This window comes from Notothenia rossii (assembly GCF_949606895.1).
Source record: "Notothenia rossii genome assembly, chromosome: 9".
NCBI classification, from domain to species: Eukaryota; Metazoa; Chordata; class Actinopteri; order Perciformes; family Nototheniidae; genus Notothenia; species Notothenia rossii.
The window spans coordinates 10,317,298-10,336,446 of NC_136907.1; the positions used below are offsets into that span (position 1 = coordinate 10,317,298).

Here is a 19,149-nt window from a genome sequence, read left to right on the forward strand (position 1 = left end):
ATTATGTGTGTAGTTGGATGTTGTCAAGCTTAACATTTCCACTCTGTCATAGTGAAATGTCAATTAATATAAAAACCTTTCAGAAATTCGAAATATATTTATAAACAGTACACAGTCACCTTGCTAACTGAATCATGTTGCTAACTGAAGGTCCACCATGTGCTCATTAAATGCTAATATTAGCCAAAAATGTCCACCCTGTCATTGTCCACCCTGTCAGGTTAAATTATGGCAAACTATTTGTACCATTGTCCACCCTGACAGCAATACTTCCCATGACAGGGTGGACATGGTACAAATAGTTTGCCATACTTTCATTATTATCCAAAAACTTTTTCCATTAACTGAAATATATTCGGGAAAGGGACTATAGCTTTCTGAAAATGTATATTTTATAATCACTATGTAATTACAATGTATTTACTCTTTGAATGTTGTCCATGACAGGGTGGATACATTTTGCTGTTTGCATGTACTTGCAGTTAATTTATAAAAAGTGTGGGAGCTTGACCAACATCCATTTCTAACAGAATAACGTACTTAATACAATGAATATGAAGTTTAAGGGAACATCTCAGATTTGTTTGTGGAAATGGGGAAGTCTTAAATGTACCGTATGGTGATATTGACTCCATTATGTTAACACTTATTTAACTTTCAAAAAATCAAAAGAGTCAAAAGAGTTCCAATAGAATAGAGTTTATTGAAGATTCAACAGAGTTCAGCCAACACGAGTCGGTCCATTGAGTGACTGCCTTTACAATGTTCAGGCTTCTTCTTATATTCATTTCTTAGCAGTTGTTATGCCTTTCTTATGAGGGTCTCAGGGCAGGCCCTCCTTCTTCACCTTGACTTTCTCTACCATTGTTGCACCATCCTGAATTCCTTTAGTCAATCGTACTTTATTTGTTATTTCGGCCTAGATCATTTTTAATGGTGTTTTTGACCATGCTATATCTTTACTTGCCAACTCCCTAAACAGGTGCAAGGATTCCCATAATGAGAACATTCCACAGATGAACAGTATGCGTTTCTGAGCATATGCTTTCAATTATTAGGGTTGTTATAATATGTCCCATACACACAAAAAAATATATCCCACACCCAGGGACCCGGAATCTTTGGAGCCAAACAGCACTGATTGACATAGTGTGTTTTGGCCAACCAGAGGACTGTTTGAAAAATTAAAACCGTTAGGCTTTACTGCTCCTAATCTGACATTAGGGAAGAAAAATGAAATACCTCAAGGATGCAGAAGTAACCTGTTTAAATAATAGGCTGCTGTGAAGTTATCAAAGTGACAATCTATGTAACAATTATTATTTCGCTCAAAGCTTCCTTTTTTCAGTTTGACAGCAGCTGTTCCCGAACCAGTGGAAGCAGATGATGAACCATAATTGCACAAACAAACAAACGGTAATGACCCTATGGGTGCTGTACTTCGCTGTAAGTCTATATCATACAGACTATTGGATGCTTTACATCAGAGTATAAGGTTGCATTACATTAGCATTATAATAGGTTTATGTGATTTTGATGCGGTCTCAAGAGAAAGGGTGTTGTATGCTTTGCAGATTTGAAACCCCTCTACGGCAAACATGTGTTGTTTTTTTTATAATATTGGGCTATATAAATAAAACTTGATTGATTGATAGTTCAATTGTAATTTGTCAAATGCCATCCACTGCCCTTCAGGCATTGGTGCCTCATTTAAAGACATCTGAATGTTAGATTGCATGAGGGGCCCCTGTCCCCTCTGTGCTGCACTGGGTCCCCTGATGGGAGGTTGATATTAGCAGGTGGAGGAAGGGTAACAGCCTAAAATGGCCACCACTACCATGCTCACCATCACCAGCTCCATCATCATCATCATCATCATCATCAGCACCACCTCAGAAGCCCATCCCCTAGCGTCCGTCCAGGGAATGAAGCCCGTATGCGCATGGGCGGAGATACTGCCGCTGTGCGCTGTTATTATTGTAAGAGTCATTTCTTTTTTACGAAAATGGCGTCTAGTCAGGGAGGTGTGGGAGCTGTCACGGCTCTTCAAAGCCATCACTACTCCAGCGGACCTCCCTGGACCCCGGGCTTCAGCCAGTACCAGCACCAACAGCAGCACCACACGGCCCGCAGCCTGGACCGGGCTCTGGAGGATGCCGTGTGCTCCGGGATACTCAACCTGAGCGGCAGGAAGCTGAGGGAGTACCCGGGGATGAGCCAGGATCTGACCGACACAACACAAGCAGGTGGGTTGCTGTGCAGGCATGGACTACAAGAACCCAAGACTCAATGTGCTTCATGATATAAAAATGTGCCCACTCACACATTTGATGTCTTTGTGTATGCAGCATGCCCGCATTGTCCATGGCTTTTCGTGATTTTCTGGATAGAGGCGCAGTAACGTGGAGGTGACAATATTTAAAGGGATACCGTACGCTGGAAATAATACACTATACATCCTGGTTGTAATTACTGTCCACTTAGGGTCATGTATGACACCAGTTTATTGCACAAGGGGCTCGGCTGCTGCTGTGTGGTTGTTTTGGTCGACGCTTACGGCTTTTAGTACCCCCCCCCCCCCCTCCTGGGACACATGAATGAGACGCACCCAGGCGCTGTGTGTGCAGTGGTTTGTACACCGAGCTGCATTGGATCTGGCACCGGGCTACTGGAGCAGAATATGAATGAACCTATAGGGCAGTTGTAAATTCGTGCGCAGCGATTATCATTTGTAGTGAGCATGTGAGAAACGTAGGGGGCCCTCATGCTTCTTCATCTTTCATTTTTTTTCATTTTCGGCACTACCAGACAAAAGATGCATGCAGTGTACTTGCAGCCTCACCCCCCTGTCTGCCTGGGTGTATATGCCCATATAGCAAGATCTGCTAGGGAGGAAGCCCTTGTCTACTTTTGGTTTCATTAAGTAGTACGCACCTAGATATTACTCACTTGTTCTTTGGTTTAGTATTTTATGTCCACAAGAAGGAAGTATATTAATATATCATATAGTCAGGTCAGTCAGCAGGTCAGTATTAGTCTTATGTTTTCTGTTTGCTGTGCTATCACAGCATTTCTAATGCAGACTATATTAGACATGGTGATTTAATAAAGGGATTATCTAATTTACACATGACGGATGACACAATAGACTATACTGATAAGATTGTGTTAGAAGAAACCCCTGTGAAGGAGATTATTTAATGTATTTCTATATGATATACATCATATAAAGGCTGATTAAATGAATGTTATTCACAATGAAATATAAATCCTTCTAATTCATGATAATGGACATATACATTATGCTGCCTCCTCTCAGAGGTACCATATGGTGTCACTCCGTCATGTGCAGCTCATGGCAAGCTGCAGCTCATGGCAAGCTGCAGTTTGCTGGAGAGCCCCTTACCCCCCAGGGATTTACATTTTCTGCCATACGACTTTGGTATCTCTTCATATACTGACAGCTTGTTGCTAACCGTTCGACTGACAGATTTAAACACATGCATGGGAGGCTGTGGCTCAGTGGATAGTGTGATGGACTTTGAATCAGGGGATAGCAAGTTTGAGTCCTACTACAGTCAGCATGTCGTTGTGTCTCTGGGCAAGACACTTCACCCCACATTGCTCCTGTGGGGATTGTCCACAGTACTCAATGTATGTTAGTCGCTTTGGATAAAAGCGTCTAACAAATGACATGTAAAGCATGGAATCAAAGTTTAATTGAAAATTCAATTTATAGTCTATATTCCTTAAAAAAATGATGGCTCCATTGAGACAAATCATGGATCCACTGGATGGGCGTTTTTTTAGGTAAGGCACCTTTATGTATAGAGCTTATTGAATTTTTACGAATTTCAAAATGCTTTACATTTAAAAGAAAGACAAAAAAGAAGAAAGAGGCATGCAAAACATATCAGGCATATGCAGCACAGTGGTATCAATGAAGAACATGGAAATAAAGACTATTTAAATACACCCAATACCTGCACACACATTTAAACACAATAAATACATACTTACTTATGGACACAGGGTTTGCTCACACACTGACACCTTTCATAGGCCTGAGAAAACAGGGTGTTTTTATAGACCGCAGCTTATCAGGCTTCCCCCTCATTAGGTTGAACAATTTGGACTTGAATGTAGGATGCTGCTTTTCTATGTCAGTGATCTGTTACTTTAAATGACCTGTGCCTAAAAAGTGTGAAAATCCTGACGAGATGCCATAGATATTATGCACAGGCGTCCTTAAAGAGGAGACGGACACAACAGGAAGTTCAGTTAGTCAGCACTATTTCTGGACTCCTGGGCTGACTGTACACACAATATCCCTTAATAACGATAATCTTGTCTAGATCTAAATCAGGACTGTCCAAATGTATCAAGAGAGTTGCATATAGGATTTCCAAATAACTGCTGAGTGCATTTATATAACACTGATAGCAGTCACAACAGATATGAGTGTACATGTCTGTTACACCTTTGTTGTCTTGCTTGCAACCCGTCACTGCTGCAGTCTTTTCACTTTTTTTTTCACTTCCTCATTTCGATGCCTTGACTGTAAGGTGTGCCAGAGGGAAGTCTCACTTTGAAATGTGCTAACAGAGATAAACACCTCACTGCAGCAACATCCTTTACACCATCTCCAATCTGTGCTGTGAATAGAACAGCTTGAAGACGCTGCTTACAGCCTTAACACTTTACTCGATAGATCAGCTTGTGATTGAAAAACAAGCTCATTTGAATACACTTTTGAGGAGTGACATGTACTGTTTCCTCTGAGAATTATAATGATAGGATGTCTTTGGACCATGGCAATATAAAGGCGAATGCGCTTGGAATATTAAAGTCCAAACTATTCCTTGCATCCAAGCATTAATTCGGTATTATTATAATTTCAACCTCATCCCTTTGCTGTGTTAGGATGTTTTAGTTTATTTTATAGAATAGGGTCTAACCGAGTGAGTGGCCTCCATCTGACTAATGAGCAGCAGAAGGCCCCAGTATGTGTAGACAGAGGAAGAGAGAGGCTCACACAGGGGTGTCTGTTTGCAGTGTACTCCTGGCAGTTTGTCTCCACTCAGCTTGTTTTCCCATGGGAGAGAGCTCCGATCAGCTGCCCTGACCGTGGAGCAGGGCTGAGGAGCAGTGCACCAACCTGGGCAGATGCTCAGGTTCATTTCCCAGCATGCCCCTGCCTGTCATTAGACGGCCCCCCAGGCTACACACACGTCAGACAGTGAGGGGCTTCGGTTGCGGTTGTTTTTTAGGTGCATTCAACAACTTTTTCTATTGTCGTTTCCTTTCTCGAAGGAATATTTGTTCGGTCTAAAATGGTTTAAAAAAAAGTTAGACCAATATGATTGTCTTTTTTCCCAATTCAAAATTCAAATATATTACTTTTACTTTGACAAAGGAGTAAAGAAAATAGATACAATTAATATTGAAGTAGCAGAAATTAGAGAAGTTTTACCTTTGCTTCTTTAAAAATGACTTGGAGTAGACTTGAAGCAAACAGTATGTCTCCAAGAATGCTTCTTTGTTTACATTCCTGAGAAGTTTAGTTGTGAAGGACAGTCTCCATGAGGACACAAAAGGATCGTGCTGTTATTCTTGGATTTAATAATCAACCAGTGTAAATACTGCTGAGCGTCACGGCTCGTTAAAGTAAAAGCACATGACAGACACTCGGTCAAAATGCTATTAGACCCAAGGCAAATAAAAACACAGCAGAGCACTTCACTGTGCTACTCATTGTTTGTGCTCAGAAATATCTTAGGCGTCTTATTAAAGGCTTCCCTGTCCTTCCTCTTATCATGGCTGTTTATTTATTGAGGGAGGTTACTTTAAAGAGCTGTCTCCAAAGCTAACTAGTTTTTGCTTGATCATAGTAATATAAGAAAAAAAACACATTCCAAACTGGTCAGGGCTTCGTCTAGATGTGCCTTTGCATGTCTAGACAAGAAATGTGCATACCTGTCTGCAGGAACACAATTCCTTATCACCCAAATGACGCCACTGTTAAATATTTCAATAGTAAAGCTAAATGACCAACATTTAAATAACGATTGTGATTTTTTTATTATGCACACACTGGCGTCTGTACGTCTGTTTTCATCAATGAAATAGTTGAGAAAGGCTTATCAGGAAATGCTAACTGGAGATTATTAAATATGAACTGGAAAAGTACAATTAGCCCACTGTACCTTACATAACTTTAGTAAATGAGGCCAATATGTAATGCAAAGTCCAGTTAAAATATGTTTGTTTTTGTGTTCTACTTCATTTTAGGGCTGCAGCATGTGATTATTTAAATTATTGATCCATCTATGAATTAACTACTATTTTTAATTAGTTAGACAATGTTTTAGTATATATTTTGCCAAATAATAAGCATAATTCATTACATATACATCTCAAAATGCAAAAAATCGAAGACAAAACGGTTTCACCCTGCAAATTAGAGAAGTAAAAACCAACAAATGGCCCAATCATAATCTTTAAAAGAAGCCTACAAAAAAATAAAAAACTATTGTGTCATTAATTGCAGACTGTGCTTTTGTTTATTTTAATAAGACCGTAGGCTTAGAGCATGCTTCGGTTTGATCCGAAGGTGGCAGTGACACCTCCTCCGTGAGAATCAGCCAGGGGTCAAGTGTACAGTCATGGCTTCTGTTTCCTCATATATAATGCAAAATATGGGTACATTTTTTTATTTCATTCCACTCAGTATATACTTTATTCATGACCGTTTGTAGTTTCACCAGAGAAGATATAAACACCAAGACTGTGACCCATAAATTATGGATTATGTGTGTATCACCTCCTTGGACCAAAGCATCAAAAATAAATCAAGCATTATGTGAGCATTCATATTTTATATCTTAAGTGCTTATAATAATGTGTCTGGGTATGTTTATTGTGTATATACAGTATGTTGTCGGTTTGGGGTTGCTGAACGTCAAGGGTTGAAGCGTAGAAGAACTGGTAGGGGAAGTGTAGACTGTGTGACTGTAATGCAATGACCACGTTGCTGCCTGCGTGTGTGTAGTAAAAGTGAAATGTCCCAAATGAAGTACCAACAGACAACCCCCACAAATAAACCGTGCAAATACAGCTGCTTGCCCCCCGCCAAACATCACACACACACAACAGTTTAACCACTCCATCACCATCCGCCATCACCATCCACCTGTCAGTGATTCAGCTAAATTCCTGAGCCATCCTGGACACCAGCTTCAGTTGTTAGCTCATCTTATCACTGTTGTCATGGCTCATTATCAACATTATGAGAAACCCCATTGGTGTATCTCCTAGGGCTGTACCTGTACCGGTTTGCAGATTGATAAGGTTCAAACTTTAATGCGTTTCAATACTAGGCATCCTTTTTTGGCATGAATATTCTTTCTATCCAAACCCAATATGTCGACACAGTTACAGATAAAGAATACTACACTAATATTTATGAGTATACAATTATTTGTTGAATTATATTCCTGTTGTGGATCGTATGTTTTTTGAATTGTGTGATCAAAAAATGATGTACAAATCTAAATGTATTTAAAGAAAAAAATACAATGCAATGCAATCATTTCGAAAATTCAGAACATGTTTAATGTGTAAAATTACTAACTATATTCTTTGCATCTTAACTTTCAAAAACAACATTTTTGCTGCTTTAACCAGAGTAACACATTTAGTCTGATGAATAATTGTATTCAAATTGTGGATTTAGTTCCTAGATTTTAATTATTTTAGGGTGATAATGTGGTAACAGGCTTACAAAGCTTAATAAAAATCCTCATTAAAAGCTTCGGTTGTAAAAAAAAGAAGAAAAGTCAGTGGTACAGCCCCAGTATCTCCAGGAGCAGATTGATGAGCAGAAGCACATCAAATCACTGACCAGCAGAAGGTTCCTGAACCTCAGCGAGGCTCCAGAGCACTCCCCAACCGACCAGCCAGACACGCATTTCCCCCGAGTGCAAATAATTAACCCCAATTAATCATGTTTTTGACATGTTCATTAAATTGAGCGCTGTATAGAAGTCACTGAGGTGTTAAAATAAATGATTGGATGGTAGTATTTTTACGTGTACATTTCTTTGCAGTTTTCTGCACTTGATGTGTGGATTTCTGGTCGACCAAAAGTGATATTTTGCACCGTTTTATTAAGATACAGGCCATTAGACTGCTAAACACTGAACTTTTGAAAGAACATCCACAACATTCATCTGTTTGCAACTTATATATATATATATATATATCAATATTCCAAGTACTTGTATGTAGACCATTCTGCACTATTTCTATTATATTTCATTTTATTTACTATTTTATGTTTTATTGTATTGCACTGTTGGAGACACGTCTGACCTAAGATTTTCCTCGTCATAACTACACTGTAGCTACTGTATGCACACATGACAATAAAAGCCTTGAATCTTGAGATGATCTCAGTTTGAAGATTAAAAATTGCAACCTGCTATTTTCCGTTCAGGAGCAGCAGTATAGTGAGAGAGACTGTAGTCTGTTATTTCCTCCAGCCCTCAGCAGGATGTCTGCTAGTATAAAGTTTGCTGTGTCATGGAAAAACATAGCTAGACATCATCTGCACTCCTAACATAAATGAATAGATTAGTGATTTGGCGTGAGAGTGCAGTGTGGTGGAGCCTGGGAGGAGCAGTGGGCGACCAGCAGGAGGATATAAGCCGGCTGTGAGCTGCAGATGGTGCTCGGCCTGGGATGGAGGAGGGAAAAGGGGATGGAGACGGACAGGCTCACAAAGACTGCCTCCACCCACCCCCATCGCCCATCCACCCATATGATTCCTCCGCTACAGAAGAATCCCCAGTTGTTTGGCTGGAGGGAGGGAGGTCTGTGTACAGCTGCGTTACAGCATCAAGGTCCGAGCCTCAGGGAGAGGCAGAATTGACTCTTAATGGCAAACAAGTAGACCCTGTGACTCCAGCTTTGGTCTTTCCCTGTTTGGTAATGTCTGTCTCCCTCAACCTCTCGGCTTATTTTCCCCTTCGTACTGCTGACTGTCTCATGGTCTGCGTCTCACTTCTGCTTATTGGCTGCTGTCAGAGCTCAGACCACAGCTTCAGAGCGAGGTCTGTCGGGTCTATTTCTGAACATTTAATACTTGTTAAAGAAAGTCTATCAAAAAAGCACAGACACAATAGTTTTGCTCGCCTTATGACAAGGATTAAAGGCTTTAATGTCTGCATACATTTATTAAAAATATCCTTGAATAAAAGCTACTGACATGACATAAGTAATCCATCCTCGGAAACCTCAAAAAAGGACATTAAGTATGTTTTTAGGTTCACAGTGATATTTTGTTCTTCTACGAAAAGAAAAAGGTCTTTCTCATACTGCCTGTGCTGCAAAACCTCTTTACACCCTCTGTCTGAAACCAGAGCCCAGTCTGCTCTGATTGGTTAGCTGGCAGGCACTGTTGTGATTGGTCAACCTCTTAGAGATCTCCCGCCCCTTAGCCTATCACTAACAATGTGAAGCGTGTGTGTTGAATATTCACATTCATTTTAGCCTCTGCAGACCATTTACATGCAAAAAAACCTATAAAACGCACTAGAAATAAAGAGAGAAAACCCCAAAAAGCATAATGTTTCCTCTTTAACAGTCAGACAGTCAGTGCAAAGTAATGCCCATATCACTGGTAGCTATATGTGATTGCATGCATTAAGAGGATGGAGTCGTTTTAGCTTTCAGCAGTATGGCTGTGGCACATCAGTGAGGCGGGACAGCATAATTGAAAACCCTTTTTATCTGTGGCTGGCTGTGCAGCTCCTCACAGAGGCCCCTAATTATCATGTCACCCAGAGATAATTCAGGAGACAAGATCGTTCACACACACACACACACACACACACACACACACACACACACACACACACACACACACACACACACACACACACACACACACACACACACACACACACACACACACACACACACACACTTTAATTTGCAGCCGCTGAATCAATATGTGTCTGAAGGTGAAGTCTTATCAATTATGTGGTCTTTACATGTATTGTTCTCACCTTCCCCATACAGCCTCACTTTTCCTTTTTAAATGGATGCTGTTTGTGTTATTTAATTGACGACGGAGAGAAATAGAAAGATAGTGTGCGTGTGTGTGTGTGTGCAAGGAAACGTCTTAGTCTGTTTGAGTGATTCAAGCAACCGTGATGTGACTTGATCGAGGATTTACGCGTTATACAGAAGGCATGTATAAAATGTAGGCCTCCAAAAGGGAGCACAAGTCTGCTTAATGATGATGACTATAATATAGTACATTATATATGTGTAATGTGTATGGGAAAGTGCTGAATGGGTATTCTGCTCTACCTCCATGTTCTTAGGCAAGAGAGGTAGTATCTAAATATTTTATCATAAGAGGAAGATGCAAATGAGACGCTACGCTAACATCGATTGACTGGAGCAACGATTATATTCAGACTGGTTTTTTTGTTACAGCATAGTAGCACCCTTGGCTGGTTAATGAAGGGCTGTGATTTTGCAGCTAATTGTCTTTAGTTGTAAAGCAGAGCACAATCACAGTGTGGTCTATATTAACCAGGTGACACATTTCAATACTAATTGTACCTTTGTTATGGAACTAATATCAATATTTCCCTGTCTTTGCTAATCAATTGAATTACCTGCAAAACCAAATACATTACCATAAGCCTTTACTCTGTGTTTAGTGTCAATCAGCCAATGAGTAGTTAGACGCAAATTAAGAAAGTGAAGATGTCATACATTATCCCGACTTAGCATGTTGTCATTTTGATTATGTTGCTGTGCTAGCATTTAGCTTAAAATACAACAGTGTCTAAATACAGCCTTAGCTGCAAACTGATGCTGCAATTTAAGATAAATCCGATGCATTCTGTCACTTCACACATATCACTAAATCACATTTCATTAAATATATTTCACATTTATGGGCTAAAACACACATTTCAGTCACATAACTCCAGAAATACTAAGGTGTCAGAGCAGCGAAGGGGGGGAGCATTGAAGTCCCGTCTCTTTGTCTGCACAAAACGAACCCAGGACCAAAAGCTGGCTAGCTTTCTTTTCCTGTTAGGGAAATAGTGGACTCGATGTCCTGACAGACTGGTATTTGTGCAACCTGCACAAACACAATACTGCACCATGAATCATGATTACAAATGGTGAAATACAATGTAAAACTACCGAAAAATACCAGCTCACTAAAACACAACCACTCAACACAAATGCTCAACGCAACTACTAACTATTCCCGCGGTCAGAGAGCGGAGATGTGTCCCCTTTGTGATATAATATGACGCGTTGACGTATGACCTTAAAAAAAAAGCCGTTTTTAAGAGCAGAGCTCAAAATTGCTCCTTTCCCTCTGAATTCCTGCCCTTATGTCTCGTAAAACATATCAAATCCTGCATTCACTTTTTTAATTGTAATTTTCAAGCAAGTTTAAGCATAAATGTAGAAAAAAAAAATACCTGCAAGTTGCTCTTTAATAAATGCTCAAATGAGAAACACATCGAAATACATTTTAATAGATTGCACCACGCCTCTGTATAAAAGTGATCTCAAATCTTTCTTGAATACATCTTGAGTCTTTATCTCCTTATCTCTCCGCTTGGAACTGATATTTGACCTAAAGAGAAGATGTGGAGTGAGTTCTAACTCTTTGCAAACATTCATACAAATGAAATCCATTACTGTGCCACTCCCAGTGAGATCCATATTGGAAATACTGAGATATCACACTGCCAGTAGCACTCAAACCATTCGAGGCCTGAGACTCTGGTGAAATCTTAGACCAGTGTTCGATGAGGAGGCTCCATCACACAGATGTATTGATTTCTCTTTGAAACATAGCCTCATGCTTGATGCAAACATAATGGAGATCTTAAAGATAATATAATGTCCGATTTGTTTTCCAAGTGCACATATTTGACCAGCTCCTGTCCCTTTGCTTTGCAGATTTGTCCAAGAATCGACTGACAGAAATCCCCCCTGATTTGTGTCTGTTCGCCCCCCTGGAGTCGCTCAACCTCTACCACAATTGCATCAAGTGCGTCCCAGAAGCCATTATCAACCTGCAGATGCTGACTTACCTGGACATCAGGTGAGTCATTGCTATCACTGTGTTTTGTCTCCTGTGTCTTATTAAATAAATGTACCAAAAGTGAATGCCTGTGTGTCCGGTTTTATATCTCTTGAAGAAGTGCTTGTTCCCTTTTTAGGACACTGAAAGCCGGGCATGTTTCATGAAAGACAGACATTTCCTCTTTTGCTGACACTCTATTCCCCGTGTCAACATACTCACTGCTACACGTATACTTCTTTTAAAATAGGTCAATGTTTTATCTCTCCCTACAGCCGAAATCTCCTGTCAGTTTTGCCAAAATATTTGTTCAGCCTCCCCCTCAAAGTTCTGCTTGTGAGCAACAACAAGCTGGTATCCATCCCCGAGGAGATCGGCAAGGCCAAAGAGTTGATGGAACTGGTGAGCTGTGTGTGTGTGTGTGTGTGTGTGTGTGTGTGTGTGTGTGTGTGTGTGTGTGTGTGTGTGTGTGTGTGTGTGTGTGTGTGTGTGTGTGTGTGTGTGTGTGTGTGTGTGTGTGTGTGTGTTAATGGTACTGCCAGAACAATGACACTTTGTCTCCCCCTGCAGGACGTGAGCTGTAATGAGATCCAGGTGCTGCCGGCTCAGGTTGGGAGGCTTTACGCTTTGAGAGAACTGAACATCAGGAGGAATTGCCTTCACATGCTGCCTGAGGGTCAGTCCATCACACCGGATTCATCCATTCATTCATAAACTAACCACGGGTTTAGCTAATAACATGTATCAAGCAACATTGAATAATCCTGGGGTTCTGTCATGCTTAAACAATGTTTTAACATAAAGCAACAAACCATGCAGCCTTTGATTTTGTTTATTTTTTACAAAAGTAAAGCCCTAAGTGTAAGCGTTTGCCATGATTCAGGGCACTTTGTTTGGTAGTGTGTTCAGGTCACATGAGAGTTTGAACTCTGTGATGAAAGGCAGTTGCAGAAAAATTTCATTTCTCTGCATGCATTTGAATTTGAGTGAATTTCTTTAAAAATATGTATCACACCCTTAAGGTGGAGAGAGGAGCTGTGAGACTAGAATCTTTTAAATGGAAAATCTGCATTTCAAAAAGACAATGTACTGTGAACGACCTAACAATGGGAATTGTGGGATATCTCATTTTTGGAGCTTGACTTATACTAGAGAAAAGTAATGTGCTTCCACTTTAATTGAGTTCCCCATATATATAGAACAATACAAACTAAATCGCTGGAGTACTCCTTTAAGATGCCATGGTACTATATTCAGTAGCTCAACCTCAATGTGGACATGCCTCAGGGTTATGCTGCACTCCTACTATGTATATATATATACAAAGCATATAATGTGTCCCCCATTGCATTTCGTTAACTGTACATCACATTTAACAAAAGCTTTTCTCTGGTCTGCTTACAGAGTTGTCTGACCTACCTCTCATCCGCCTTGACTTTTCCTGCAATAAGATCACAGAGATTCCTCCGGCTTACAGGAAACTCAGGCAGCTGCAGCACATCATCCTAGATAATAATCCTATGCAGTCTCCACCCGCACAGGTACGTGCATTTGTACAATTCTGTTGACGTCAAAATATGTTTCTGTCACAAATTATTTCTATGGTTTTCACTCTACAAACCAGGTTCAGTTGCACCATCTAGTGGAGGACTGAGGATTTTTACTACTCAGACTACAGAAACACATCGTGTGCGTTTGTATGTTTCAGATTTGCCTGAAGGGCAAAGTGCACATATTGAAGTACCTGAACATCCAGGCGTGCAGGACGGACAAGAAGCCGGACACCCTGGACCTCCCCTCCCTCGGCAAGCGATGCATCCCTCAACCACTCACAGATAGGTACTAACTCATTCACGGTAAATGTTTGACTATGACATAAAGAGCTGCATTAAAAAATATATATTTATCAATTAATGCAAATTATAGTTTTTAATTGCATATGGTCTATAACATGTCCTTAAATAGTGAAAAATACTATCCTAGTTTATCAAATATCTTGTTTTTGTGTCCAAAATATTAAGTTTAACATGATATTGAACATATACAGGCAGGACATATCTATATTTGAGATGCTAAAAGTAGTCATTTTCTGCCATCTCTGCATGAAAAATGACCTTTCACCAAATAATTACCAAAAGTCTTTAATTAAACTATGACTCGATTGTTTTTTCCGTTGATTGACTAATACATGAGTTGCCTTATAGTTGATACTCTAACAAAATGACTTACTTTTGTTAATTGTGTGCTTGCAAATTACACGTTATGGTTACGTTTACAAAAATACAGGCCTAATGAGCAGTTTGTTTTGTTTTCCAGCATGGAAGATTTTTATCCCAGTAAGAACCACGGGCCTGACTCTGGAATCGGTAGTGACAATGGCGACAAGAGGCTGTCTACGACTGAGGTCAGAGTTCAAACCCTAAAGATGCTAATGGCATGGCCAAGTCATGATGATCATATTATTGTATTTTACTACTTAACACAATGAAAAACGTAAAGATACAAGAACGTCAAAGTATGGCCTTTGGACAATTATAATGCATTGCTGCTAGCCTTGTCACGGCTGGAGGGCAAGGTACACAGGACCCAAATACAGAATATCCAAATAATAAAAATAAATAAAAAATAGCAACAATTAAAATAAGGCAAGGCAAAAACACAAAAATCCCTCTGAACAAAAAAACCTTCCAACAACATCAATAATCTCACAAAGACAGACAGAAAAACCAGAATTTAAATGCACACAAACTAATCAACTGAACAGGACACAGGTGAGGGGGGAGGAGACAACACAGGGCACCAGGTGCACACAATCAGCAGTAACAGACAAGATGGGAGGGGGAACACAGAGATAGGAAACCAAAGACAGAACTAGACATGACAAAAACAAAACACACACAGATCGTGACAAGCCTGCGATTTTTATTTCATATTCATGTTCATCTACAAATTCAAACCTTTTGGCTTCAGGCAGGAAATAACACAGTATTTTTATGCCTCTCAATCCAGAATTCAAAAGAATACTTGCAAAAATCTAATCAAAAGAGGCCAAAGTAGCCAAGCAGTGATTTTAAAAAACTGGCTTATTAGGAAAAAAAGGCAGACTTGAGAGACCGATAAGAATTGCAATCGGCAACCGACTATCTTTTGCGAGTTGGAAGCTAATTTGGCACTGGAAGGACTTGCTAATGGTGTTACGGCTTAGTTTAAAAGTTTCTTTGAGAGTAACTTGTGGACAGACAGGGGATTAAGTCATGACAGGAGAGGCTTTTATGGAAAAATCAACATCTGGAAATGTGTGTGGGAGTTCCAGACAAATAAACCTTCCTGCTGCTGCTGTTGCAAAACACTTTTATATCTGTGGGATCACAACAACATTAGAGACTTCATCCAGTCAACGATGCATTCCGTTAAATCCCTGAAATAGGAGCAAAAGTTGACTTGTGGTTCTTCTTCCCCTCCTGCAGCCTTCAGACGACGACACAGTCAGCCTCCACTCTCAGGTTTCAGAGACAGCCCGTGCTGATGCCCTCTCACTCCTCTCCAAAATGGACTCTTGCAAAGGTTACCCAAAATAAGTATCACATATTCCCTTTGAAAGCAATAAAACGGGAGTGCGCGGGGTGGTTGAATGAAGTGCCTACAATTTGAACGTTTATTTGATGACCGCGGATGCTTCCTCCCTCTATCAGATCAGGATCTCTATGACTTTATAGACCCCAACCCGGACGAGGATCCTGCTCTGTCAGAGTGTGACGGGCAGCAGAGCGGTCATGTGTCTTGTATAAAGGTATGAATCGATACATCAAAACACCGGAAGGAAGGTTCAAGCATAAAGAAAAGTGAAGAAAGGAGAGGAAGAGATCAGATCCAGTTCTGTCGATGCATTTGTGATTTGTGTGTGTGTGTGTGTGTGTGTGTGTGTGTTTGTTTCAGGAACTGGAAAAGGTTCTTAACATGTCTCACCAAAGCAAAGACAAAGAGAACTGGAAAGAGGAATCAGGGTGAGTCCATTCTTCTATACATTTGCACTGATGCTTGCAGAAACACGCATCGTCTTATTATTATACAATAGATGCGTTTTCTTTTTAGGAAAAGGCTTGCCATGATTTCTGTAGAAGGAGTTTCCTTCACAGCAATGAGTCAACATTTGGCTGGTTGCCATTAGTCCTTGCCCATGGAAAATTCAGAATGACATTTGATGTTCCTCGGAAACATTTATTTTGTTTATCCCAAGGTTGCCAATGTATAAATCCTGTTCCTTGGTTACCTTAGTTCAAGACCGTTATAGGGCCAATAGAGGAATGTGTTAGCCACTGCTCAAGAAACAATGGTTTTAGTTCATGTTTTTATGACAAATTTCACAACAATCACAAAAAATATATAGACAAAGTGATTTAGCTACATGACAAGAAACTTCAAACTTAGAGGAACATTTTGAAGGTATTATAAATGTCTTTTTCTGTGTAATATATTTAAGAAGAATGCAATCGACTAAACATTGCACCTGAAACATTAAAGTGGACCTATCATGTTATATTTGAATAATATAGTGTAGGACCATACCTATATAAGGCATATTTATACTTTTTATTTTTCAAAATACCAAACAGATCATGCATTTTAGCCAATCCTCATTTCGCTCAATTTAACACTGTCTTTGCATGGGCTGATTCTGTGAGAACAGCACCACCTACAGGCCTCGCATATGTACTACAGCGTCTCCAGCGCTTTCGAACGGCAATGTCCGTGGCTGTCTCCTCCTGATTGGTGGAGTTGGCCCAATAGCCGTAGCGCCACTTCTGTGACGTCATAGAAGTGTTGAAATCTGGATCAGTCTGTATCAGATCCGTTGCAGCCCCTTTTTTAGAGATTTGGGTACGGAGGAAAATAGAGAGGGTTGTGTTTTCTGACACTTGGTGAGTTCCCTGGAACACCGGGGACACATATTCATGTACAAAAGACGTACAAAAGTGCATTTTGCATCCTAGGTCACCTTTAAACAAAAGTGAACCCAGCAGATTCCCTTTGTGAACTAAGAGTAAAGGGTCAGCTATCACCTATACGTATTGGTCTTAGAACTGTTCAAATTAAGTTCTGATCATTTATAAAAAAGGAGTTGGGTGCCACGATAAAATAAAAAAATATATTTAAAGCTATATTGGTATTCTGGCCCACGTTGGTTGGCTGTCTAAAACTTCAGCACATTTTTGACAATCATTGGCTGAAGTGACTAACACTACATGACATCAACAACTTCAGCATTAAGTGGTCTAAAAAAATGTAAACATCATTTAGTTTGTGTATCAAAGAAGTGAGAGGCGTGTGGCGCGGTTGATAGAGCCTTGGTGTTGGGATCAGGGGTCAAAGGTTCGAACCCCACTGCAGTCAGCATGTCGTTGTGTCCCTGACACACTTCACTTCAAATTGCTCCTGTGGGGATTGTCCACAGTGTTGAGTATGTAAGTAAAGCGTCTAACAAGTGACATGTCATGTAATGTAAAAGAAGGCTTTCGTGTTTTGACAGCTGTTTTTTGATGACCTTTTTATGAATTTGGGCAAGACAATGAGTTTTCCAAATGTTTAAACCTGTGAGTCAATATCCAGAGTTTTTCCGGTGTTAATAACTTTCATCCTGATCTTTTTCCCAGTTCCGATAAGGAGCAGCTAGTTGAGGAGGAGGATGACGAGCTGAAGGAAGTGCTGGATCTGAGGAAGATTGCCGTTCAGCTTCTTCAGCAGGAGCAGCAGAACAGGTGTGTGGGTCTCACTTTTCTTTAAGTAGAGCAACAGAAGACATCCCATACTTACTTTATCATCTAAAATAAAAATATTTTTGCTTTTACATTCTCCTTAAATTGCATTACATGTCAGTTGTTTGACGCTTTTATCCAAAGCAACTTACATACTCAATACTGTGGGCAATCCCCACAGGAGCAATTTGGGGTGAAGTGTCTTGCCCAGGGGCACAATGACATGCTGACTGCAGTGGGGTTTGAACCTGTGACCCCCTGATCCGAACACCAACGCACAAACCACTGCACCACACGCCTCCATAGATATGTTCACATTTGAGTAAATCTCCTCTCATCACTGTGCGTTTTCATTCTCTGTTTCTCAATATCAATGCTGATGTTTTGTCTTACATCCCCAAATACATCTCCATTTCACGTGTGCCATTGAAATCCTTATTAGCATGTCTCTCACTGACTCTCTGCCCCATCCTGATCCTCTCGTGTTCGCTGCGTTCTTCCTCAACTCGACATCTATTCTGTTCTAGACGACGATCCTTGATTTGCCGAGCGGAGAGTCTTATTCACCGACGGAGGGTGACCGGCCGGGCTCACAGGTGGGTGGAGAAACTTCCTTTATCGTAATTTACAGGTTGTTTTATGTTACACTGGGTATTCAACCATGTGCATGAGTGAGTGGGAAGAGAAGTGGACTTTTTTCTGTGATCGCCCTTTGATGCTGAAGAGGCCAAATTTCCATTGAATTCCACACCCAAATGAATTGTTTCTTTTTGTTTTGTGTACAGGTTGTTAAGTAACATGAGTCAGTGCTGTAGTCACAGGGCTTGTTGATGTGCAACGTTGTACCAACACTAGGGCTGCACGATATTGAAAAAAACTGACATTGCGATATTTTTTTCCACTGCCATATATATTGCGTTTTTTTTAACTATATTTAACCGGATGAAGGATTTTAGTCACGGACGTCTGGATCATAACTAGTTCACTCATCATACCTTAAGTCATGATCTAACATGTCATGATAATGCAGGTTGCTTACCCTCAAATAAGAGGGTTCATCTGTGAATGAAGAAGAGTGGTGTCTAGAAGGGATCCAAGAGATTAAACGTTTTACATTAAACTATAGGAAGCTTCATTATCACATTAGGGAATTAACATACGTGACTAAATAGGTAATTTAACTTTTTATTCCACAATTAAAACCTTTTTTGTGCAAATAGCAGCAAAGTAGTGGACATCTTTTAAACAACATTATAAAAATAAAAT

At 40.2% G+C, this 19,149-nt stretch overlaps 1 protein-coding gene across 1 annotated transcript in view; it reads left to right on the top strand.

Moving 5' to 3' along the window:
* The first annotated feature begins 742 nt into the window (after positions 1 to 742).
* Positions 743 to 19,149, top strand: part of lrch2 (leucine-rich repeats and calponin homology (CH) domain containing 2) — a 40,050-nt gene continuing 21,643 nt past the window's right edge. The window contains 13 exon segments of the mRNA XM_079648675.1: positions 743 to 1,992; positions 1,995 to 2,246; positions 12,007 to 12,151; positions 12,406 to 12,532; positions 12,701 to 12,806; positions 13,535 to 13,671; positions 13,839 to 13,969; positions 14,447 to 14,534; positions 15,598 to 15,694; positions 15,823 to 15,920; positions 16,067 to 16,134; positions 17,782 to 17,886; positions 18,411 to 18,479. Coding sequence (XP_079504801.1) covers positions 1,824 to 1,992; positions 1,995 to 2,246; positions 12,007 to 12,151; positions 12,406 to 12,532; positions 12,701 to 12,806; positions 13,535 to 13,671; positions 13,839 to 13,969; positions 14,447 to 14,534; positions 15,598 to 15,694; positions 15,823 to 15,920; positions 16,067 to 16,134; positions 17,782 to 17,886; positions 18,411 to 18,479 — 1,592 coding nt within the window. The 5' untranslated portion in view covers positions 743 to 1,823.